At 53.9% G+C, this 23,214-nt stretch overlaps 9 protein-coding genes across 9 annotated transcripts; 5 read left to right on the forward strand and 4 right to left on the reverse strand.

Moving 5' to 3' along the window:
- Window positions 1-494: 494 nt before the first annotated feature.
- Window positions 495-2,921, forward strand: QC764_307400 (uncharacterized protein; the record flags this gene model as incomplete). The annotated part of the gene is made up of 2 exons (XM_062945845.1): window positions 495-504; window positions 628-2,921. The coding sequence occupies 2 exons, from the start codon at window positions 495-497 to the stop codon at window positions 2,919-2,921; spliced, it is 2,304 nt and encodes a 767-aa protein (XP_062801881.1).
- Window positions 2,922-3,171: 250 nt separating this feature from the next.
- SHE4 (SWI5-dependent HO expression protein 4) lies at window positions 3,172-5,369 on the reverse strand (the record flags this gene model as incomplete). Its single annotated transcript, XM_062945846.1, has 2 exons — window positions 3,172-4,533; window positions 4,623-5,369. 2 exons carry the CDS (start codon window positions 5,367-5,369, stop codon window positions 3,172-3,174), a joined length of 2,109 nt encoding a protein of 702 aa, XP_062801882.1.
- Window positions 5,370-6,461: 1,092 nt separating this feature from the next.
- TFB4 (RNA polymerase II transcription factor B subunit 4) lies at window positions 6,462-7,652 on the forward strand (the record flags this gene model as incomplete). Its single annotated transcript, XM_062945847.1, has 1 exon — window positions 6,462-7,652. The coding sequence occupies one exon, from the start codon at window positions 6,462-6,464 to the stop codon at window positions 7,650-7,652; it is 1,191 nt and encodes a 396-aa protein (XP_062801883.1).
- A 222-nt stretch (window positions 7,653-7,874) lies between these two features.
- On the reverse strand, window positions 7,875-8,638 carry QC764_307430 (uncharacterized protein; the record flags this gene model as incomplete). The annotated part of the gene is made up of 3 exons (XM_062945848.1): window positions 8,458-8,638; window positions 8,280-8,394; window positions 7,875-8,207 (listed from the first exon to the last, which is right to left on the reverse strand). Exons 1-3 carry the CDS (start codon window positions 8,490-8,492, stop codon window positions 7,875-7,877), a joined length of 483 nt encoding a protein of 160 aa, XP_062801884.1. The 5' UTR covers window positions 8,493-8,638.
- Window positions 8,639-8,861: 223 nt separating this feature from the next.
- QC764_307440 (uncharacterized protein) lies at window positions 8,862-11,267 on the forward strand (the record flags this gene model as incomplete). The annotated part of the gene is made up of 1 exon (XM_062945849.1): window positions 8,862-11,267. One exon carries the CDS (start codon window positions 8,862-8,864, stop codon window positions 11,265-11,267), a length of 2,406 nt encoding a protein of 801 aa, XP_062801885.1.
- A 2,837-nt stretch (window positions 11,268-14,104) lies between these two features.
- On the forward strand, window positions 14,105-15,652 carry QC764_307500 (uncharacterized protein; the record flags this gene model as incomplete). Its single annotated transcript, XM_062945856.1, has 1 exon — window positions 14,105-15,652. The coding sequence occupies one exon, from the start codon at window positions 14,105-14,107 to the stop codon at window positions 15,650-15,652; it is 1,548 nt and encodes a 515-aa protein (XP_062801886.1).
- Window positions 15,653-16,208: 556 nt separating this feature from the next.
- On the forward strand, window positions 16,209-19,389 carry QC764_307450 (uncharacterized protein). The gene is made up of 3 exons (XM_062945850.1): window positions 16,209-16,583; window positions 16,642-17,908; window positions 17,959-19,389. Exons 1-3 carry the CDS (start codon window positions 16,580-16,582, stop codon window positions 18,446-18,448), a joined length of 1,761 nt encoding a protein of 586 aa, XP_062801887.1. The 5' UTR covers window positions 16,209-16,579; the 3' UTR covers window positions 18,449-19,389.
- On the reverse strand, window positions 18,437-20,648 carry ADH1_2 (alcohol dehydrogenase). Its single transcript, XM_062945851.1, has 3 exons — window positions 19,657-20,648; window positions 19,480-19,591; window positions 18,437-19,416 (listed from the first exon to the last, which is right to left on the reverse strand). The coding sequence occupies exons 1-3, from the start codon at window positions 19,715-19,717 to the stop codon at window positions 18,525-18,527; spliced, it is 1,065 nt and encodes a 354-aa protein (XP_062801888.1). The 5' UTR covers window positions 19,718-20,648; the 3' UTR covers window positions 18,437-18,524.
- Window positions 20,649-21,281: 633 nt separating this feature from the next.
- On the reverse strand, window positions 21,282-23,209 carry ARP3 (Actin-related protein 3). The gene is made up of 5 exons (XM_062945852.1): window positions 22,980-23,209; window positions 22,859-22,881; window positions 22,520-22,791; window positions 21,540-22,460; window positions 21,282-21,481 (listed from the first exon to the last, which is right to left on the reverse strand). Exons 1-5 carry the CDS (start codon window positions 23,012-23,014, stop codon window positions 21,416-21,418), a joined length of 1,317 nt encoding a protein of 438 aa, XP_062801889.1. The 5' UTR covers window positions 23,015-23,209; the 3' UTR covers window positions 21,282-21,415.
- Window positions 23,210-23,214: the final 5 nt, after the last annotated feature.

Raw genomic sequence — 23,214 nt, forward strand, 5'->3', positions numbered from 1 at the left:
TGGTGTGGGGAAGAAAACGGCCGTGCGCACGGACGGTATCTGCAAGAGGTCGAGACCCGAATCCATCACGACATCAGGACCAACTTTAGAAATTGCCTTTTTCCAAGGCGGAGAGCGGCGAGAAGTTCATCCTTCTTCTGATAGTGAGAGGAGAAGGAGGTCCGAGCAATGACCACTGTGGTAAGTCATCACCAATCATGGCGTAGATCGACCACGTGCGATTATTCCCCGAATGGTTGTTTTATCTTAGCTCTTCCTATTCTCCGCCCTGGAGACCTCCGTACGGCCGTACACGGCTTGCCTTAGAGACAGATGAGGAAGGTAGACACTCGGAATATCTGCAGCTAGAAGAATGGAGATGTTGAGGAAATTATTGGCATTGAAATGGGGTTTGACAGGTGAAACTTCTAAACTTGACATTGACGACCGTTGAAAGCGGGGCTTATTCCTGGGGAGCCGACAGGGGTGGCAGACAGTTAAGCTTCTCACGTGATATGGCGCTAGGTTCGCGCGCTTCATGGCGCGTCTCTTTAGCTAACGAGAAACTGTCTCGACTCCAGAACATCGGCGTTGTGTTGTTGCCCCCCGACGTCATTTAAACAATGGCCGGCACTTGAGGGTCCCCAGAAACTACACTACCCCACAAGCAACACATCACGTTACAAGGATCTCTTGGTTGCGCCTCTGCCTCATATACGATGACCGAGATTGTCGATCTTCTCGCGAGCTCTCCGCCTCGGCCACCCACAGCTCGCCAACCATCTCTCCCGGCTGCAGGCTCCAAACGGCGCCCACCTAGGGAGAAATCACCAATTATCGAAGATGCCCTCTTCGTCTCGGACGATGAGTTGGCAGCTAACCCAGTGGTTGGAACTGGGTGGTCATGGAAAGGGCTTAGCGCAGAAGGACCAGCGACCAAGAAGCGCCGCATAAGCGCAGCAGACTCAATCGTATCAAGTCCAAAAAGGAACTCTCCGTCATTGGCAGCTTCGATTCCTCCACCTTCTGCGCAGCCCAGGGATCAGCAACGGAGTAGCTCTGTCCCTAAAGGAGTAAAGAACATTGGAGGAAAGTTCTACCGACCCGGGCTTGATGATTCGGAAGGTGAAATGGATGATGATCATTTTCGAAGCCCGTCACCTAAAGGGAAAGAGGTTGCATCTACGCAAAATGGATTCGACCAGCCAGAAATAGACCTTTTGTCTGACGATGAACCGGACAGTGACCCTTTCAGATGTTCGCCACCCAGGGGCAAGGAGACTGCACCAACGCGGAGAGGTCTTGACCAGCCAGAAGTGGACTTTCTGTCTGACGACGAGCTTTTTGTGAGCGAGACACCCCAAGATAAGGGGAAACAGCCGATGCCAGCTGTACCGAAGCGGAATCTTATGGCGGATGATATCATCTCAAACTCGCCGGCGCTGACGCAGCGAGCAAAGAGCACACTCAGCAAGACTGCTGACTGGGTTCCTATCTCGAGCTCGGCGCCCATTCCAGCCTCTGATATTGGCCACCCGCCGGAGCCATCTCGTCCCTTCCGCAAGACTTGGTCAGAGGTCATTTGGCTTGACGATTCTGACGACGCCATGGATGATGTGGACTCCGATGGAGACGATCTCCCTGATATTATGGACCTTGCCAGTTCCAAGCGAAAAACCACCTCTGGGTCAACCTCTAAGCGGCCGCCGACAGTTACCAAATCAAGGAACAAGAGGTTCACCACAGGTGTCTTATCAGCCAATGCTGTTGACCTCCCAGATGAGGAGAGAAAAACGCAACAAACGAAAACCCCCGCCGAAAAAGCAGCAGAGAAAGCAACCAAAGCCGCCGCCCTCGCCGCCGAAAGAGAGCGCAAGCGTCTCGAGAAAGAAGCTGCCAAAGAAACCAAAGCCTTTGAAAAGAAAAAAGCAGCCGCCCTCGCAGAAGTGAACAAACTTCGCACCGACAAAAAGGTCTCTACCCCCGAAATGATCGTCGACCTCCCCATCGGCCTCAACCCAACCATCAAAATCCAGACCGAGGAACTTCTCAAAGACCTCTCCGTCCAAGTCCAATCCTCCCGCTCCCCGGTTGACAACATCGTCCGCTGGAAGCGAAAGGTAGACGCGGAATACAACCCTTCCCTTTCCATCTGGGAACCTGTTCCCCATCGAACCGACACGGAGAAGTACGCCATGGCTATCATGCCCGCCGCTCGGTTTGTGGAGTTATGCCTCTCCCCATCCACCCCAAACCTGGACTCGCATGTCTCCTCAATGAAGTCCAGTTTTCCCGGATTTACCTTGATCTACCTAATCGAAGGCCTAAACCCCTTCCTCCGCAAGAAAAAGTCCGCTCGAAACAGGCAGTTTGTCTCCGCCGTCCGTGACGGACTCGATCCCCCTTCTAGCACCCAGCCCAACCGGCCGGCCAACAACAACCAAAAAATAATCAACGAAGACCTCGTCGAGCAATCCCTCCTCCAGCTACAGCTTGTTCACTCAGCTCTCATCCACCACACCAACGCCCCGATTGAAACCTCGCAGCAAATCGCCGTTTTTACTCAGCACATCTCCACTGCGCCGTACCGGCGGTTGAGGGATCAGACGAATGACACCCAGGCGGGGTTCTGCATGGACTCTGGGCAGGTCAGGACTGGGACCGAGACGAAGGATATTTATGTGAGGATGCTGCAGGAGGTTGGGCGGGTCACGAAGCCGATCGCGGTGGGGATTGCGCAGGAGTATGAGAGCGTGAGTCGGTTGAAGAGGGCGATGGAGGAGGAGGGGCCGTTGATACGGGAGTCGGTGAGGAAGGGGACGAATAGGGATGGGGGGTTTAGTGATCGGGCGGTTGGGCAGGCTATTAGTAGGCGGGTGCATAAGATATTGCTGGGGAGGGATGGGGGAGTAGTGATATTTGATGGGGGGGCGGAGGGATGAAGGTGAGCGTGTGTAGTATTATATATATGTGTGTGAGTTTGGAGGATCTTGAAAAACACAATGGGATACCACCACCACAGAGTTAGGATATTTCTTAGATTACCAACATTACAATAATCTTATAATACCATCATGTCAAGCTAATCTCACATGTCAAATCATGCTCCTTTGCCAGCCTCAATCTTCCGCTCCAATGTACTCCTGCCCCCGATGCCAACAAACAGTGTTTAAAACAACCCGCTCCCTCAGCTTACTTTCCCCCCTCCCCCATCAACCCCTCAGCAGCCTGCACCACGACCTCTACCACCTCCCTCCTCTTACTCCCCTTAGCACACTCCATCAACGCCTCCACCGCCCCCCCCTCCACCAACTTCCCCCTCGCCAGCCTCCCCACCTCCCCCTCAGAAAAAACCATATTCCTCACGACCACCGCCCCCCGATGCCTCAAATCCTCCCTCTCATCCCTACAAAGCCCCAACACAACCTCCACCCCCCTCTCCAGCCCCACAACCGCCCTCACCACCTCGTCAAACCCCGTCAAACTAGCCAGCGCGCCCCCCGCCGCGCTCCTCGTCTTGGGGTCCTCCGCATCAGCCAAAGCAACAATAACCTTGACCCTATTCTTCGCCTTCGGACTCCCATCCCCAAACAACGCAAGGGTTTGCTCCGGGTCCTGAACCAAATTGCACACCAACTCCACCGCTGCCGTGCAGACCCTCGAGTTGGGATTAAACAGTTGTTCTTCTACATCATCCCACGCCGTCCGAATAATAGACTTTCTCGTGTCATCGTCCGTAGAGGCGAGGTTGGTGAGCGCCATAAGCGACTCAAACGTAGGCAAGAGGTCCCTCCTGTCCGCGGTGGGGTCTGGGGTGAGGATAGACGCCAACGGTCTGATAGCCGCGCTCTGCGGGATCGGTCTCGTGCCCCCAAACACAAGCGCCGGGTTGGTAGAGATCAAAATCCTCGCTAGAGCCTGGGCAGCCGCACGTTTAGGTCCGTTTTCCGTTTCTGGGAGGGCCGTCCATGCGGCGATGAGGAGACGGACAGCCCCCTGCTGTGCGAGTTGACCGCGGAGAGGGGGAGGGGTGGAAAGGGCATGGATGATGGATATGATTAACGCCAAGGAGGCCGCAGAACCACTCTTGCTTTGCTTGATAAGGACTGGTGTAAGCCCAGCCTCGAAAACGCGTTTGCATCTTTCTGTGACGTGCTCGTCTTCGTTTAGCGGGTCAACCTGCTGTAGTTTTCCAGCAGCGTTGGCATACGCCTTGAGCTGCCGTATCCTTTTCTCTTCGTCTGTTTCGATGGGTCGATATCTGGTCAGATTGGCAAAAATGCTGAGCGCGCCGTAAATCATCGGGGACCTGGGAGGGGCTTCATCGAGAGCCTTGACAAGACGTTTCAGTGTCTTGGAGTCTTTGGACAAACTTTCCTTCACCTTGGGTTGGAGAGACGCGTAGGCTAAGCCCTCGATCGACGGCTGGACATGCTCGATTTCATCTTCGTCTAGCAGCATCCTGGTGAACCGCTTAGATAAGTCCTCGATGCTAGTCGTCGCCGGTTGTATCCTGGCTTCCGGGCCGGCGGTGGCTGTGGTAGATGGAACTGCCTTCAAGCGTGATGTCAGCCAGACATCATCACCATGAAAAGGCAGCACAAAATACGTCAATAAGGGGGGGTAAGGATGTGTTGGCTGACCCTCAGTTTCGCCAGTACCACTGCTGCGAGGTTCTGGACTTGCAGAGAGTGTCGTCTCATAGAAATAGATCCCTCCTGGAGGTGCATGTCAGGATCGACCGTATGCATGGACTTGACGGCGTCGTCGGGATCCTGCTCGACGATCTCCTCAAGCCACTCTGTGCAGTACTTTCGGACAGCCTCTCGGCAAGCCGAGTTCATGCAGGCGGCATTCAGCATCTCCAAGCACGCCGTCTCGACCTTTCTGCTTTTCCATTTCCGCCTCATAAGCGGGCCTAGACTGGCAAGAAAACCTTCACTCAGGAACAGCTCGGATGTGAGATCGGGTACAATAGGGAAGATGGTGGCAGCGACGCAGAAGGCAACAATGTAGTCATCGTAGGTCCCCCGTCGGACTCGGTCATGGAAAAACTCGGCCAATTTCTTGCCGCCATCCTCGCCGGCAGCTTTGAGGTAGGCAGAGGTACATAGTGCGGCGTGGGCGCGTACGACGTCGGGCTGTCTCATGTCGAGGTAACATAGTATGGTATCGACACAGTCGCTATCAATCACAGTCGTGACAGATGTCTCGCCCTTCTTGGTAACCTCGACGTCATCGTTAAGAAGTCGTGTTAGTTCGCCGAGTTCTCTGACAGTCTCTTCGTCCTCCTTTCCACCTTCCATAAGACCTGCGAAGATGAGCAGTGTCTGATCCAGCCTTCCCAGAGGCTCAGGCGCCGCCGCGGCCGCTTCGGCTATGGTAGCCATGTAATTTGTTTGTGACTGATGTTGATGTGTGTTGAAGGTTGGTGATTTTGTGGCTGCAGTAGTGCAAATGTTAATCTTTGGAGGATAAGGTTTGGTAGGGTCTGGTTAGGCCGGTGGCGGGTAGGTTTTTGTCAAAGGGATGGCAGGTGTCAGACAAGATGTAGGCGTATAGATAGGTGAGATAAGATGAATCGAAATCAAACGTAGGATTCAGGTGCTTATCAATCGCAGGCGTCGAGGATATGGAAAAGTGACGAATAAAAGGGCAGAGGATCGACCAGACCCGGAGTAACGTGACAAAGTGTCCAGAGCCGCCAATCTGGAAAGTTAACCTCGAATCTGTCGTGACACGAGAAAGAGCCGCCCTCTGGGGATGGCAGTTGCCCCTCGATGCTGGCTGATGGAGCTCTCTCTCCTTTAGCATCTGATTGCGCCCCCACCCCCACGAATAGCGGCCCAAGCCAGCTTAGTGCCATCTCTATTGGAGGGGTGCGTGAACAAAATAATAGGACTCCAACATGCCTCGAAAGTCAATGAACAGATCTCAGATGATGATCAGCAGACCTTTCAACTCTCTTTCAAGGCCTCTTAACTAATTTTTAATGCCTTTCAACTTCTTTCAAGACCTCTATTAACGATTCGAGGTCCTTTGACTATATTGACGGCCTATTCACTATCTTTGAAGGTCCCTATTTTCTTGTCCACAACGTGGAGGGGTACCCCGAAGCGGTCTTAGCCTCACGTGGAAGCGCGATGCCAGCCAGGATCGACCAGGGTTTCTTCTTGACTTTTTATCTTCGGGACGCGTTCCATCGCAATTGAGCCAGAATACGCGACGGACCTTCCCTGCCAAGTTCAATGTATACGAGCAAAGACGGCCCACTGAAAATCGACTCCAACTGAGTAAAGCCTTGCGCGCCACTTCAACCATACGTGACGTGACGTCTTGACGACTACCTTATCTATCTACGAATTGCGGTTTACCGAACAGAACATATTTGATCCAACCCCTCATCGATTTCAAGTGCCACTGCTCTGACGAAGAACTCAATCCAAAACACCTCGCCACGCAGCGGGAACGGCTCGAAAAGAATGAGCGCCCAAGATGCGGTGGACGCCTCCGAGCACTACGAGGTCTCCAAGCTCGAAGATGTGCCCTCGTTGACCACCATCATCATTGATACAAACCCACGCGCTTGGGCAGCACTGGGGGACGTTCTTCCACTCTCAAAGGCCATTGCCAATATCCAGATATTCATCAACGCCCACCTAGCGTTAAGCAACACAAACCAGATCGCCATTTTAGCCGCACACACGAACCGAGCTGTATGGCTGTATCCAACGCCCCCAAAACCACCATCAGAGGATGTTGAGATGCGAGATGCCGGCAAGACGGATACCTTCTTAAACACAGCGAATAAATTCCCACAATACGCCCAAATCGAACACGCCCTCGTAACCTCCCTCCGTGAGCTCATCGGGAGCACGATACCACCGGACCTCAACGAGACCACAACTCAAATGTCAGGCGCCTTAACACTCGCCCTAGCTCATATGAACAAGACGGCGCTTGCCTATAGTGCGAGCCAGGCACTCTCCAACTCTACTGCAGGAACCACTGCCCCAGGCACAACCGCAAGCACCGGTTTGGTCGGTTTTCACGGCCGTATCCTCGTCATCTCCGTCTCCGACTCCGCCGCCTCCCAATACATCCCCACCATGAACGCTGTCTTCGCAGCCTCCATGTCCCGAATCGCCATCGATACCCTTGCCCTCCGAGGCAGTGCCACCTTCCTCGAGCAAGCCTCGTTCATAACCCAAGGCACATTTATTCAAGCCGCCGACCCTCAAGGCATCCTACAGTACCTCATGTTCGGTTTTGGAGTGGGTAGCGCATCTTCCGGGCTTTCAGCAGCACAGAATGACGGCTCCGGGCCACTGATGGGCAAACCAAAAACAGGCAAACAAAGAGAGGGAGATGAGCTGAGGAAGCCGGTGGGAGAATGCCTGTTTACGCCGGCGGCGGACTCGGTAGATTTCAGGGCCGCGTGTTTCTGCCACAGGAACGTAGTGGACACGGGGTTTGTGTGCAGTATCTGCTTGAGCATCTTTTGTGAGCCACCGCCTGGGGACGAGTGTTTGACCTGTGGGAATAAATTGGCGGTGGGGGATTATGGGATGATCAAGACACCGGATGGGTTGAACGTGGAGCCGGCTAATGCAAGATTGGCGCCTTCTCCGAGTGCTAAGAGAAAGAGGAAGTTGGAGGCCAATGGGGAATAATCCTAGAGTTTATTAGGGGCGGCTTTCAGGGTGTTGAATGCAGAAAGAGCGAGATACAGACGTTTTATGATTTTCAAGCAAAAGCATAGGGTTCTGGACTGGACCGGGGGCGTTAGGGAGAAGTATTACCTTCTGGTATCACAGCGCAAAATAAGACTCGATGGGGCGTTTTGTCCCCCTGGAAATACCATAAGGTTTCAATGCGACTTATAACTCAACTCTCTAAGCCCTTACAATATCCCACTTCAACTCCTTGATACTGACCTCATCACCAGCCTTTTCGTCATACTCGAACCACTCCCCTTCGTTGAGCTCCACGCCGGTGAACTTAGTGTTGGACTCTAGGCCGTCGACCTCGAACTCGCCCTCGGGGATGAATTCTACGAATTCGAGGCCGCGGCAGTCGAACGTGATGATCTTTTGGGACTTGGGTGGCTCGCCTTGTTGGTAGGGGGTTGGGGCGGTTTGGATGGAGGCGGAGGATTCGCGCTTGCAGTTCTTGCACTTCCAGACAAAGTTGGCTTCGCCGCGGGAGCCGGACATTTCGTTTTCTTCCTGTGGGCGGGTGTGAGTGGTGAAATGAGTGAGTGTGGTGTGGTGTGGGTTGGGGGGTTGGGGGGATCATACAAATCTGCTGACGCCTACGGGTTTGGGGTGGACTTCTCTGCAGGAGGTGCATTGGACTTTGAAGGTGTACCAGAAGGGGTGTTCTTTTGTGTCGGTTGGGCGGAGGTTTGTTACTCTGTGTGGGATGGATGTAAGCTATGAGCTCATGATATGGAAGAGCCGAGATACGTAAACATACCCGGAGAGCTCGGCTGTGAGTGTGAGGGCGAACATGTTGTGAGATTGGTCCTGGCTCTAGTGCCAACGGATGAGTGAAGATGTGTATGTGTATGAAAGAGCTTGGACAGCCGACGCAAGGATGAGCTTCTCGTGATGGACGCGATGGAGGGGCACTCCTGCCCCGCTGGTGTTGAGACTGCGGGCCCCCAATACAGCTCGTGTAATTACTGGGTATTACACCATAATTACACAACTTGGCGCGGGAGCTCGGGCCACCCCGCCTTCGTGACTGCTCAACTCAGTTGAGGTCACAAAAAGCTCAGGGCCAGTCAACACTTTGAGCTCAGCCCACTAGACTGCCCACAACACAACACCAAAACACCCAGTCGGTCCCAACACAAGATTGGCCGGCATGCCCCGAGGATGACAAGCCTTTGGTCAATGGCAGCCCGGCTGCAGGGCTGCCACTGTCGGGCGTGCCATCGAACCACACACACCATAGCCCGACGGTCGCCGCCGACAAGGGTGACGCCATTGACGACCAGTGCCCAAGCCCACGGACGACGAAAGGTTCTGGCCAGCGATGTCTTTACCGCCTGCTACACGGCTATCATGGCCACGGCCGCCGTGTTTGATGCTGGGCAGAAGGATCGTCGGAGACGAGAGCTCGACGAGAAGATTGAAGAGACAAAGCAGAGGTTAGCTGCGCTTGCCGAGGCAAACGGGCACAGCTTGGAGATTGATCAAGCGACTGGGGCTCCGGAGCCATCTGAAGACCTCATTGAGGAAGCCACTCAACAACTCTCGTCATCCTCGACCGCTGAGAGCACAGTCGAGCCAACGCCCCAACCACCACGGCAAGCTGGGCGGAGACGACGACCAATACCTCGGCCCCGGCCCGAGCAGGAGAAGCTAGCTCCACCACCACCAACGACGTTACGATACGTCTTGAATCATATATGCAAGACTAGGATGGTCACTCCGTATGAGAAATCACACAAGCTGTCAAGACCAGCTACAGGCTCTGCAACGTTGAGTGTCTTGAGTAACGCCTTGGCTGAGGAGGAAGCCATGATGAAGCCGTTGACCCCGGAGCCGGTGACCGAAATAGCCAGGATGAAAACAGTCGCCATGGTCAATAGTCTGGTCGACCGGCTCATCAAAGTGGCTTATTGGAGGACCGAGAAAGAGGCACCAGGAACGCATCCAGCGCTAAACAGCCCCGACTCTGCGCAGACTATGGTCAAGATGCTCCGGTCAGATGGGAACCCGCGCTACAAGGACGCTTTCTTGGACGCAGAAGATGCCGCTAGACAGAGGGCTCGCTTAAACGAAGCCAATATGAAGGTTATCTCCGAGTTTAACCCATGGAGGAGGGAAAGATTTGTGGCCAAGATTTGCTTCAATATTCTCACCTGCGAGGTGTCTCCTTCGATCCAAAACTACAACACTCTTATATGGGGGTTCACGAATCTTGGGGAGCACGACCTCGCCCAAGCCGTGGTGGATTCATTCCTCAATGTCAGTCGCTTCCGGCCAACGCAGGCGACACTGCTGTGTCTACTCTATCACTACCGGGCAAGCCGCGATATTCTGGGCTTCCATACCATTCTTCGGAGGTTTTTCGGTCACGATTCTCGGGGCATGAGATTACGTAGGAGGGTGGCTATCACCCACTTCAAACGAGATCGCCATCAAGGAATCAACCGCCTTTGGTGGGCTGTCGAGGGAGACGTAGCTAGGATACGGGGCTACTACGTCCAGCGCGTCCCGCTAAGCCAGCCGATCATGGAGGCTATCATTGAAGGCCTGCTGGATTTTGAACGCACCTTAGATGCTGTTCAGCTGACCCAGGCTTGTCTGAACGAGAGTTGGGCCCCCAATGCCGATCTTTTCAGGCGATTATGCGAAATCATCGTAACACATGGCGATTGGGTAAGCGCGAAGGCGCTCATCCAAGGTCGCCTCGCAAAACTCAACCAAACCACATTTTTGCTGTTGGGCTCAGGAGACGGGAAACGTCCAGGCTTGCTGAACTTTTCGGCTGCTAGACAGTTTAGGAGAGTCTTGGCCATGACGAAGACGTTGTGGATTCATGATCAAAACACGGCCTGGCTCCAAGCTGGCGCAGAAAGGTTACGACACCTGGAGACAGCGCTCTGGCTCCTGGGGGTTCAGTCTAACCTTCATTTTGAGAGGTATACGACGCGGAGATTGGAGAGCATTCTTCGCTCGGCACGGCCCCTTACAGCTGATCGTATCGACCTTGTGAGCTCTGTCGTCGATAACATTGCCAAGAGGCACAGGTCGGAGGCTGAATCTCTCAAACACCTAGAGATTCGGGAAACTGTCAATGCCATGCACCGCGAATGCGAACTCACCAGGCAATGGCGGGAGCAAATCGAGCATGGCATTTGCGAGTGGCTGGCCAGGAAATTCAGGTTTGGAGCTCTGAGGAGGGCAGAAAGCTACCTCAACCCAGCGATACCATTCACCAAACGATTCCGCCAGGCCATTCGGTTTGGGACGCCAGGGACGCCAGAGTATGAAGTTGCGGGGATTTTTAGGGAAGCGCAGGAGCTAGAGCAGGAGATGAAGATAACCCTTGCCAGGGCGCTGCCGCGGAGGTATATTGAGGAGCTGAAGCCGAGGTTGACCGAGTCCGGGGATATGCACTGGAAGAATCTGGCGTATACTTTCTCGAGGTATCTGTACGATTTCCAGGATGGGATGGCCGCGGAGGAGGAGAGGGCGAGGAAGGCGTTTGAGTTGGGCTTTGGGACGCAGCTGAGTAGGCAGGTCTCGCTGTTGTTGGGGTATACGGCATGAACATGGAATGGGGGTGCATCTAGATGGATGGCTGTGTATATATACATTTGCATGGTTGTGGATTAGGATACTGTACCAAAGGAATGAGAAGGCTGGGGAAGGGGGTTCTAGGCCAGGCAGTAGTGTTAAGCTAGTACAACTGGGACTGGCTTGTATCCTGGAAGAATGGGATGCTTGTCTACTGAATGGCGAAGAGAGGACTGCAAGTATACAATCATCACCCGGCGGGATCCCATTCTATGTCATATTAAAGAGCATGACCTAGACGAGGTTTCCGCGAGTGATGATTGTATTCTTGGTGCTTTTTACCGACGTCGCTTGACAGCATTCCTTTCTTTGGGGAAACGAGTCTGACTTGTACTCGCTCAACAACACCACTCGGCCACAGAGTTCTTTGACCCGGGCCAATTGATCATCTCTGTGTTGTTACTTTGATGTTGGCATTTTGCGTGGTGGGCGCAGCAGGGCATTGGCCACTTTCGACTCAACAGAACAGAAACAGTTTACATGTGCCGATGTCTAGACAGTGATGCTCACAATTTTTGCCGTCGGGGATATCAGCATGCTCCAACAAGTGGCGATATTCGCAATAGCCCCCATGCTGACATGTTCTCATCATCCCAAGTTTGCACTCTTTCTCTCTACCTACATCATCGACAGCCCATCTCCCGGCCTGACCGGACCGTACCAGACCCAACCTCGCGACCTACCCGGGGACGGGACTCACCCGCTTACGCCACGCAAATGCCGACGACAGATCAACAAGTCAGCAGAAGCAAACTTGAAAATCACACAGATCACGAGTTCAGATGACGGTGATCACCCAACAGCAAGCCACGGGAGAGCAAAATAAGAAGGGGAGCAGGCAGTGTGGAAATCATTCCTGCCTTTCTTTCCTAGGTAACCAATGTTCTGGAATCTCTGGGACTTGGTATGGACCGTGATAGGGGCTTGGTCAATGGATAAAATGTCCGTCACCGCTACCGCGCTGCCCGCTCCCGCTATCATGCTTGATCCGATCTCCAAAACAACCGTCACACGTGCGCAGAAGGGAGGGGGGAGGAAGGACAGAAATAGTCTCTGGGTGAGGCTGGTTGAGGATCATTGTCCGTGTGTTGACGCTGGTTTATGCGAAAGCACGCAACATGTTGACGATGATTGACGCGCCTGGAAAATCGCATGAAGAAGGAGAAGAGTTTCTTGAAGCGCTGGCCAATGGGAGCGAGTCTTGGTTCAAACGTCGCGATGGAAATTGGGGGGTGTTGTAGCTGTGGTGGAGAACCGGGGAGGATGAAACTGGTGGTCTCCTTAATGGATTTGAGTTGGGGACTGGGGAGAAGGGAGTCTCGAAACTGGACCCCTGATGAGGGGATAAGGTCTGGGCAGGGCTGGGCAGGGCAGAGGATGTTGATGGCGGTGGTGATGATGGTAAGGAAGGATGCCAACGAAATGATATTGTTGTACAAACTTGGGATCCGGAGAGGGTGGATGACGGAAATAAGCTTGTTAAAGGTGAGGTGAGTGGTCGGGAGGATTGCTGGGTGAGAAGGCACTGGCCGAGGCATATTGAGACTTCTTTGCGGTTGGACCCCCTCTACTGTTTGACGAGAGAAGGTTGCACTTCGATTGTTGTACCGCTTCTTTTCTTTCTAAATAAAATCCAGAAAAATAGGCGAGTTCAAGAAGTGAGCGAAACAAGTCTCGCATTTCACCAACAACCGCTGTCAGTTAAGCTGCACCCATCGGGCTATTATCGTCTGTTATAGTACCTCTCCGTAGCACTGTACCAGACTTCTCGCTGGCGATCACTTGTCTCAGACACCTTTGCCCACCTTCCTGGTTTTGACCTCTGATCATTAAAGAATGATTTTCAACCTTGTGTGCCTCAGTGATCTTTTTGCCCCGCCCCCATCTTCACCAATCGGTCGGGTTGAAGATCAACCGTGCAAACTTTTATCTCTCGGATGACGGACGGATGGATGGGAAAGCAAAAAAGGATGATGCTTGACAACTTGAAGCCGTCACGGCTGTCCACCCTTTCGGATCTTGAACGGACAAACCGACGGGCGATGAACGCCTGAGGGTTCATACCTGATGTCACTGCTTCAGAAGTATGGAGACAGCAGAATCGAAAAAGCCCCCCCTTTTCCATAACGGTGCCCTAGTCAGGCAAAATGATTGGCTCCCAGCCTGTCTCAGGTTTGCGGTTCCTGCATCTGCCCCCTGATCTTGGCTACGGCACCCCTGTCGGTGTCACGACAGAGCCTCCTGGATTTCCGGCAAACCGCCCAGTGTGCCAGTCAACCACCATTCTCGCGGCAGTCGAATCGAAGAGAGCAATCACCTAACGGTGGGGTTTGAGAAGAGGAACCAGGCGGTTGATGATGCTTGGGAAACAGACATGGGTTCATCCTCCTCCCCTCCCCCCCCAAGCCCCACCCATGGGAATCTCGGAAAACATCTCTTGGGCGATGGAACCTTGGTGTGGATTGCCTGATGGTGGCCCCCTCATAAGAACCTCACCACCCAGGTGTTGTTTTCTTTGTGTTCCCTATTTTCTCCTCTTGTTTTCTTCACGTTCTTCCAAAAAAAATAAACCTTCATTCTCTTGGTCAAGCACCATTCCTTTTGCTTGTCTGGACATTCAATTCTTTTTCTTCTCTTGTATCTACACTCTCTAAGCAACTGTGTTTGCTCATTTTTACTGCGAAGTCGATCTCTCGCTGCTTTCCAAAAGACTCAAACAAACGAATATTTTGCCAGGCGCACTTTGAACATTTTCATCACCACATCAACTTCGAACTTACCCAGAGATATACACCAGATCAACCTTCAAGATGAAGTCTGCTCCTCTTGCCGTCGGCCTTTTCGCCGCCCTTACCACCGCCTACTCTCACCCCAGATACAACATGCACTGGAGGCGACAAAACACCACAAACCTCATCTCCAGCAGCTCGGCTGCCGAGACGGCTGCCGCTACCTCTCTCGGAACCGGCGTTGCTGATCTCTCCTCCGCTATTCCTCTCTCCACTGGTGTTGAGTCTGCCGTCGACACTGCCATCACCAGCGCTCCTTTCGTCAATGGCACCGCCACCACCACTGCCGCCCAGGCCGGTATCACCACCTTGACCGTTTCCACCACTGAGGTGCTCACCATCACCTCTTGCGCTGCCGAGGTCATCGACTGCCCTACCAAGACTGAGGATCTCCTTGAGCTCCCCACCGAGGCCCTGGAGACCGTTATCGTCACCAACACCGTCGTCCTCACCGAGATCGTCTGTCCCGTCACCGAGGTCCCTGCCATCGAGTCCAGCGTTCTTGAAGAGGCTTCTTCCGGTCTCATCACTGGTTCCACTCTCACCCCCTCTGACGCCCCTGTGATCACCGGAACTGGCATTGCCATCACCAACACCGGTACCGCCCCCGCCGAAACTGCTGCTCCCGCTGAAACTGCTGTCGAGACAGCCCCTGCCAGCACTCACGTTGTTGAGACTGTCGTTTCCACCGAGACCGAGAGCATTGTTCACACCGTCACCAGCGAGCGCGTCGTCACCGTCACCCTCGGTGGCGGCGGTGTTGCTGAGACCCCCCGTGTCGTCACCACCAAGGTCAAGACCAAGGTTAAGTCCACCGAGACCAAGGTCAACGTTGTGACCGTCACCGTCAGCCACCCCGCCGGCGAGACCGCCGCGGCCACCACTCCGGCTGCCGGTGAGACCCCCGTCGAGGAGACCTCCGCTGCCGTCCCCGGCTCCGCTGAGACCACCCCTGCTGCCGATGTCGACACCACCACCACTGCCACTCTCACCTCCACCGGCACCCGAACCGTCACTGTCAAGAAGCCCAACCAGCAGACCACCGTCACCGCTGTCGTCACCCCCGGCGCTGGTGCCGGCAATGGTAACGGCAACGGCAACGGCAACGCCCCCGAGGAAGCCTGCCCCGTCTGCGAAGTCTGTGAGGGCGCCGTCACCGTCACTGAGACCGCCGCCACCGCCACCGTGACCGTCACCGAGGCCGGTGTTGCTGCCGGTGCCGTCACTGTCACCGTCACCGAGGCGGCCGCTGTCTCCACCGTCTTTGTCACCGTCGGCGGTGGCAAGAACAAGGCCGTCAAGACCAAGAAGAACAAGAACAAGAACAAGACCACTACTACCGCCACCACCGAGGTCGCCGCCACCACCACCGCTGACGAACTCGCTGCTGTGACCACCCCCGTTGAGGAGGTCGTCGAGGAGGGTGACGAGGAGGCCTGCCCCCCTGATGAGATTGTGACTGTCACCGCCGAGGCCAGCGCCACTCCTTTCCCTACTGCTGCTAACGGGACGGTCGTAAGCGGTGTCGCTTCCGCTACTGGGGCTGCGGTGCCGGTTAAGCTTTTTTAAATAACCGACGGTTGTTGTTAGAGCTTAAAAGGGACAAAAGAGTGGCTACGCCCGCGAGGGCGTAAAAGTATCGCCATTCTATCTTCCGGGGAAGGGGGGAGCGTGTAAGATCAGTCAGCCACTTTGGGTATCATAGATGGATTTTGGAGATTTTGATGTTGTGGAAATGTTTTCTTTTCTCTCTGAGCCCTAGACGGGAAAGAGAGAGCCCAGGCAATTTTGAGCCTTTTTGTGTACATTCATTCACTTGTTTTTTTTTTTGGACGAACGACGACGACTTGGTTGAGGCTTGGGGATGGATTAGAAGATGAACCGATGAATAGACAAACAAATAACATCTTTTTAGTGGCTAAAACCAACTTGAGTATATACCCAGACAAAAAAAAAATGCCTGAAAGTGCAAATGAATGAACCCGTTGAATAATCACATGTCGGTCTGAGAAAAAGGAAGGAGATAAACTGTCAGATGACGTTGACGATCACAATGGGCAATCACTGTTCCGCTAATTGGTTGATGGAAAGGAGATAACAGCGCAGGGTTGGGGTTGAGTATGGTGGAATGGATAACCAACTCCGCTTTGCTTTTGGGGTAAGCGGCGTGGGACAGGGGATCACCACCAAGGCTTATCTATCTTGCTCTTGCTTAAAGTGCCTGCCTTCCCTCTTTCTTGAAGTGGGGAGTAAGTTTGAGGATGGGAAGGGTGAGAAACGGAAACGGATAGGGTTTTTTTCCCGGTTTTTTCGTGAATACACTATTTCTGGTTGGGAAAAGTGGGATTTTGCTTCTGTTTTTTATCTTGCACTCGTGTCTTGCTCCGTTGTACATTTTGTGTCGTGGTTGGTAAGAGGCTGGTTGCGACGAAACAACGACGAGCCTTTTGGACATATGCATAGTTGTATATAAGGGTAACAAACCATATCGTCGCCATGTGTAAGTCCGCTTTCTTTATTTCCCAAACTTATTCAGCCCCAAAACTAACACCACCTAGACATCTCCATCCTCCCCCTGGCCCTCAGCCTAGCCAGCACCTTCACCCTCACATCCGGCCTTCCGGCCCCATTTCGCTACTCCCCAGAACAAGAACAATGCGTCCTCAACCTTGACCCTTCAACCGCGCCAAATGGCACCCGCGGGGCCGTCGCCTCCGAATCCAAACTCTGCTCCCAAATCGGCATCGACATGATCTCCAAAGGCGGGACGGCAGCCGACGCCCTCGTAGCAGCAACCCTCTGCGTGGGGGTAATAGGAATGTACCACTCGGGCATCGGCGGCGGCGGCTTCATGCTCGTCCGCGACGAGCTTGGCCGCCATGAGGTCATCGACTACCGGGAGACTGCCCCTTCTTCTGCGCACAAAGACATGTACAAACATGATCGAAACGCCTCAGTGATTGGGGGGTTGGCGGTGGGGGTGCCGGGGGAGATTAGAGGGCTGGGGTATCTGCAGGAAAAGTATGGGAGGTTGGGGTGGAAGGAGGTGGTGATGCCTGCTGTCGAGGTTGCGAGGGAGGGGTTTACGGTTGGCGAGGATTTGGTCAAGTACATGAAGGCTGCGAGTGCCAATGATGACTTTTTGGTGAGCGATCCGGTTTGGGCGCAGGATTTTGCGCCGAATGGGACGTTGTTGGGATTGGGGGATAGGATTACGAGGAAGAGGTTGGCGAGTACGCTTGAGAAAATTGCCAATGAAGGACCTGAGGCGTTCTACGAAGGAGAAATCGCCGACTCGATTATCAAGACTGTTCAGGAGAATAACGGGACGATGACGCATGACGATTTGAGAGAGTATACCATCCGCATGAAGCAGCCCCTCAGCATTGATTACCGCGGCTTCAAGCTTTACACGACGGTTGCACCCAGCAGCGGCGCAGTCACGCTCAACATCCTCAAGGTTATGGAGCAGTTCCCCCCTGAGGACTTGGCAGACAAGAGCTTGACTGCCCACAGGCTTACCGAGGCGATGAAGTTTGCTTATGGAGCACGTCAAGAACTTGGTGACCCTGATTTCATCAGAGGGTTGACAGCGTTCCAAAAGACCATGTTGAGCGAGGAGAAGGCCCAACAAATCCGCAAGATGATCATGGATAACCAGACCCAGGCTCTGGACGTGTACAACCCACAATCGGTGTACGCTGCTGAAAGCTCGGGAACCTCTCACCTTGTTGCGTCTGACGAGACAGGCATGACAGTTACCTCCACCACGACAATCAACCTGCTTTTTGGGGCAAAAATCATGACCGACACTGGCATCATCCTGTAAGCCCCCGCTTCCGCTCTCTCAAACAAAGCTAACAACCCCCTTCCAGCAACAACGAAATGGACGACTTTTCCCAACCCGGCCGCCCCAACTCCTTCGGCTTCGAGCCCTCGCCCAACAACTTCATCGCCCCTTACAAGCGCCCCCTGTCCTCCATCACCCCCCTTATTGTCGAACACGCCAGCAACGGCTCCCTTTTCTTTGCCACAGGAGCAGCCGGCGGATCGAGGATTATCTCTTCTACGATGCAAGTTGCCTTTGGGATCATGTCCGCCATTGATCAGGGACGTAGTGCCGTTGGGGAGATGTACGAGGCCATCAAAGCCCCGAGGTTACACCACCAGCTCATGCCTAATGTTTTGAATGTTGAGACGGGGTATGACGAGAGTGTTTTTGTTGGGTTGGGGAGCAAGCAGCATAATGTCTCTTGGATGGCTCCGGGACAGAGCTCAGCGCAGGGGTTGCTGAGGTTGTATAACGGGACTTTTGAGGCGGTTGGGGAGACGAGGCAGTTGAACTCGGGTGGTTTGACTCTTTAACTCTCTTATTTTCAGGATACATAATAACGCTCACATACAATCATTACCCACAGCCAGCCCTTCCCCATTGCCCTGTCTACTTGCTAGTATCAACCACATACCTCCCCACAATCTTGCCCTCCTCCATCATCTGGTACACCTCGCCCAGCTGGCTCAATCCAACAGTCTTATACGGCACCTTGATCAAACCCCTCTGGAAGAAGTCCAACGCCTCAGCCGTATCCTGCCTGTTGCCCACGTAGCTCCCCTTGATAGTAATCATCCTAAGCACGGTATCAAACACGGGCGCCTTGAGATACGCCCCCGCAGGCAACCCAATGCAAACAACTGCCCCCCTACTCCTGACATACTCGGTCGCCTGCTGGAACGGCTTCTCCGACACAGCCAACAGCAACACAGCATGCGGCCCCAACCCATCCGGCGTCGCAGCCTTGACCTCCTCAACCAAATCCTTGGACGCCATAAAATCAACGTAGGCACTCCCCCCCAGTTTCTTGACACTCTCCCCCTTTTCACTCCCGCCATCAATCCCAATAACATGCACTCCCATAGCCTTGGCGTATTGCACCGCCATACTCCCCAACCCGCCACCCGCTCCAACAACAGCAACCCACTGGCCTGGTCTCACTCCTGATTCCTTTAATCCCTTGTATACCGTAATCCCGGCGCAGAGCACAGGAGCCACCTCCTCAAGATCAACACCCTCAGGAATCCGCGCGATGTGCGCAGCCTTGGCGATGGCATACTGCTGGAACGACCCGTCGACCGTGTACCCCGACAAGAGGGCAGACTGGCAGAGGGGCTCGTCGGATTGTTGGCAAAAGGAGCAGGAGAGGCACGAGCCGTTGAGCCATTTGATGCCTGCTGCGTCGCCTAGCTTGATGTCGTCGGCGACTAGGGAGCCTTTTTTCACGACGATGCCGGCGCCTTCATGGCCGCCGACGAGGGGGATTTTAGTGGGGATTGGCCTGGAAGGGGGGTTGTTAGCTTTGTTTTGGGGAATGGGGAGAGTGAAGGTTGGGGGAACATACCAGTCACCCTTCATGGCGTGGAGGTCGGTGTGGCAGACGCCGGAGTACTTTACGTTGATGAGGACCTCATCTGGGCCGGGGGAGGGGACGGGGATTTTCTTGTAGACGGCGGCTGGGGGCGCGAGATGTTAGTTGTGGTTGTCAAGATATAGGTGGGGATGGGGGTGGGAAACGTACGGCCGCCGGGGGCTTCGACTACTTGGGCCCATTGCTCGGTTGGGATGTCGTAGGTTGTCATCTTGAACAGACTCCTTCTCTTTCTTCTCTGAAAATAGTGGTTGGCGTTTGAGTATGAGATAGGTTGGTTCTGATGAAATCAAAGTTGAACTGTGATGTACAAAATGAGGTAACCGTGTGACCTTTATATACACTTGTGTCTCAGTCACCCCCTCACGAAATGAGGAGACCACTTGCGGTCCAGACACGAGATCTGCTGCATCATCGAAGATTTTTTCCTGCCTGCGAAGGGGGGGCGGGAAAGTGCTGTCAGGGAAAAACGTATGATCTTATCCTTTGTTACCAAACTGGGGCTAACTACAGGGAGGTGGAAGGCCCTTTCCAGAATCAGACATAGTGGAAGGCTTGTTTCTGTGAGGCTGTAATGCACTGTTACCCCCCTCTTAACATTATGTCGTAGAAAAAAAGACCGAGTGATCTCCGCCTGGAAGCTCTGTTGTTGTTGTTGTTGTTGTTGTTTCTACGAGGAAGCAAAACTGACTGGTGTTTATCCCCGGAAGATCACGCCTGCACCAAACGTCATGGAACCACAATTTTTATGTGTCTAAATCCTCTGCTACCCAAAACTGTTGATCAACTTGTCCTTAAAAGCCGTTATTTTGTCGAATTGAAACCTTTCCCCTCAAAAACTGAACCGTCAATCGCGGCAGTCAATATCCAAGTCCACGGACGCAGAAGGTGGTCTGATGTTCTGTCCATCTTGATGATAACCCCCCCCCCCCTTCCCCTCGCAGCAAGCCTAGGCCGTTGTGACGTTCCACACAATGCAGTGTCATGCATGGAAGAAAGGCCTTCCGCTGCCCCGGAACCAAGCGATAGGGCGCTAGAACTACAGCCGCTGCTCGTGTAAAGTCGACGCCACCACTGTAAACGGCCCGTTCCAAAACAAACCACATCATCATCGCTCCATAGTTCGGATCAAATTTTTAACTTATCACGACCATCATCACGTTATCATTCAGTCCAGTACCGGATTTCAGTGTCCATCAGGCAGTCAAGACAGCAATCATCTCATGTTCTTGATAGACTCCACCGATCAATCGAATCAACGGAGAGGGTGCCTACCTTATGATATGAAAGTCGGAGCCGGACCGCCCCGGACAAGGCCGGATATATCGGATCCTCCAAGAATTCCTGACCGGCCGGATTAAACCTTCCCATAATAAAGTATCACATCGACCAAACACATGATACATAAGAATCAGTCACTTTTCAAAACTTCCCCGCATCACCACCACCATCTAAAATCCCTTCCCCAGCTTCCGCTTGAGCGAAGGAAGCATCACAAAATGCACTTATATCCGAGGTTATGTATGTCTAACATCGTGACGTCCCAACAGACCCCAAAAAGACACTTCCCCGCATAAAGGATCATGACAAAACGCGGGGTTGAGCCGAAGCTAAACAGCCCCCAGATCGTCAAAAGATTGCCGAGCCGGGAACTCGGTAGTCTGGAAAGCAGCTGAGACTGCCCGGTCCATATCAAACGGCCTGGGGGTTGCGCTCGGGGGGCGGAGACGCCGGCTGGGCAGCCATCCCCGAAGCCGGGTTCCACCACTTCAAGGTCACTTGGTCTAAAAATCAACAAATGAATAAAAAACATGTCTTTCCTATCTCTTTTGGGCGCCGCCGTCCGGCAGAAACGCAACCGCCCTCTCCAAAAACATCGCTTGCTTTTACTACAAAAAAACACCATACTCTAAGAGCCTGCAGGGCCACCCAACAGCGCAAATCTCCGAACAATACTTGGGCCATATTCTTGGTACTATAAGACAGTTAGCCATCATTGCTCGACATATATGGTCAGTATGAGGGACACATACCTCCGCCTTGGTGTGGCAGTAGGACCGGAACTCGGGTGTTTGACCAAGCAAACTGCCACCAAACCAGGGGCCGTGCCTTTGTCGCTTGTGCGTGATGACTTGGACATCAAGACCACCGCTCTTGGCTCCACCGCTGCGAGCCTCGCTGGCCCGAATTCTGGCATCCACCAACTGCTTGATATCACGCTGTAATCTGCGACCAAAGTCCTTGTAGAGTGTGCTACCACCAGAGAGGACAATGTTCTTGTAGAGACCGCGGCGCACATCGATAGGGGATGACTGGATGACGCCATCCACCACCACGGGAAGGGGAGTCAAAAAGTCGGACGAGTAGATTTCGGGGTTGAAGAAGATTTCAGGAGCAAGGAAGCGCTCGTAACCAACATCGACAGTCGCTTGGCGACCGCCGGGGTGCGCAACAACGTGCTTCATGAAGCGACTGCGGTCACGATCGAAGCGGTCAAACTCCTTGACAATGTCGGGGCACACATAGCAGTACTGCTCCTTGATCTCCTGCGCCGTCTTGAGCGACGAGTCGGGCTCGCCGCGGTCTCTCAGGAGTGACTGGACAAAGTAGGTGATGTCGCGTCCAGCAATGGGAATAGACTTGATCGATGATCCAATAACATAGCCCTCGGCCACGGGGATGACGTGGGTGACACCGTCACCCGAGTCAATAACAGTACCGGTCAGGGATCGGTCGGTGACCTTGGATGAGGTCCAGGAGGCAGCAAGAGCCAACACGGCCTGAACGGCAATATATAGACCGGCGCAGTTGAAAGACTCGAAGAAAATCTCGGCCGTGTTTTCACGGTTTTCGGGGGGGTTCAGGGGTGGTTCGGTGAGGAGGAAGTGATGATCCTCAGGCTCGACCCTCAAATATTTAAAGATGGAGTTGGACCAGAATCTCTCCATGTGATCCTGGGTATCCTCGTATTAGCATTGTGCTTCCTCTTCCAACCCGATGCGACTAGACCCACCCAGTTCTCTATTTGACCGTGTCGGATTGGGTAGTGCAGCCCGTAACCGGGGCCAGAAGAGGCGGCGATGGCTTCGTCGCCAATAAAGTAATCGAGGTCCTCAGTGCCGCGCTTGGCCGAGAGATGGCCGGTCGGACCAGCACCGCCAGTGAGGAAAGAGGGCTTGTTCGCTACGGCCGGACGGCCAGAGCCAGACCCGGCGCTACCGGCAGCGGCCTTGGTCGCGATGGCGGTCGGGAAAACGAAGGACGGGGAATCATTGCCGGCAAAACCTGGGCAGAGCCGGTCAGATGTTGTTTACGAGAAGGATGTTACCGGTCGATACCCGAAGCTACGAACCTAACTTGGAGAAGCCAGTGCCGCTGCGCGCATGATGTTAGTGACGATGACCTTCAAGCTGGGAGCTGGCTGCTACCTGGACTGGGAAGAGCGGGGCTTGATTTAAGGGGCTGCGACGTACTTGTCCATGACAACGGCCGGCGTTTGGTTTGCCATGTTGACGATGGGGTTGCGGCCGAATGCAGCTCGTGTGTTGAAGAATCAAGTGTTGCTTTGCGGAACGGGAATGGAAATTGGGGGATCGTGAGCCGGACGTCGAAGGTGGCAGGCAGTCGGCGCCCAGTGGAGGTTGGAGGTCCAAGATTACGTCTCGCCAGCAGCGAGCTCCATCCATGTTGCGGTGGCTCTGCGGCTGT

This window comes from Podospora pseudoanserina, chromosome 3 (genome assembly GCF_035222485.1).
Source record: "Podospora pseudoanserina strain CBS 124.78 chromosome 3, whole genome shotgun sequence".
Taxonomy (NCBI): Eukaryota; Fungi; Ascomycota; class Sordariomycetes; order Sordariales; family Podosporaceae; genus Podospora; species Podospora pseudoanserina.

Excerpts from the sequence above, each read along its gene's own strand:
- QC764_307450 (XM_062945850.1), top strand. Across the intron at positions 17,909-17,958 it reads ACCGACACTGGCATCATCCT|CAACAACGAAATGGACGACT; the intron begins GTAAGCCCCCGC and ends ACCCCCTTCCAG.
- ADH1_2 (XM_062945851.1), bottom strand. The coding sequence starts at position 19,717 with ATGACAACCTACGACATCCCAACCGAGCAATGGGCCCAAGTAGTCGAA. Across the intron at positions 19,592-19,656 it reads AGTCGAAGCCCCCGGCGGCC|CCGCCGTCTACAAGAAAATC; the intron begins GTACGTTTCCCA and ends TCGCGCCCCCAG. Across the intron at positions 19,417-19,479 it reads CACGCCATGAAGGGTGACTG|GCCAATCCCCACTAAAATCC; the intron begins GTATGTTCCCCC and ends CCCCCCTTCCAG.
- ARP3 (XM_062945852.1), bottom strand. The coding sequence starts at position 23,014 with ATGGCAAACCAAACGCCGGCCGTTGTCATGGACAA. Across the intron at positions 22,882-22,979 it reads CCGGCCGTTGTCATGGACAA|CGGCACTGGCTTCTCCAAGT; the intron begins GTACGTCGCAGC and ends TCATGCGCGCAG. Across the intron at positions 21,482-21,539 it reads ACTGCCACACCAAGGCGGAG|TACCAAGAATATGGCCCAAG; the intron begins GTATGTGTCCCT and ends ACTGTCTTATAG.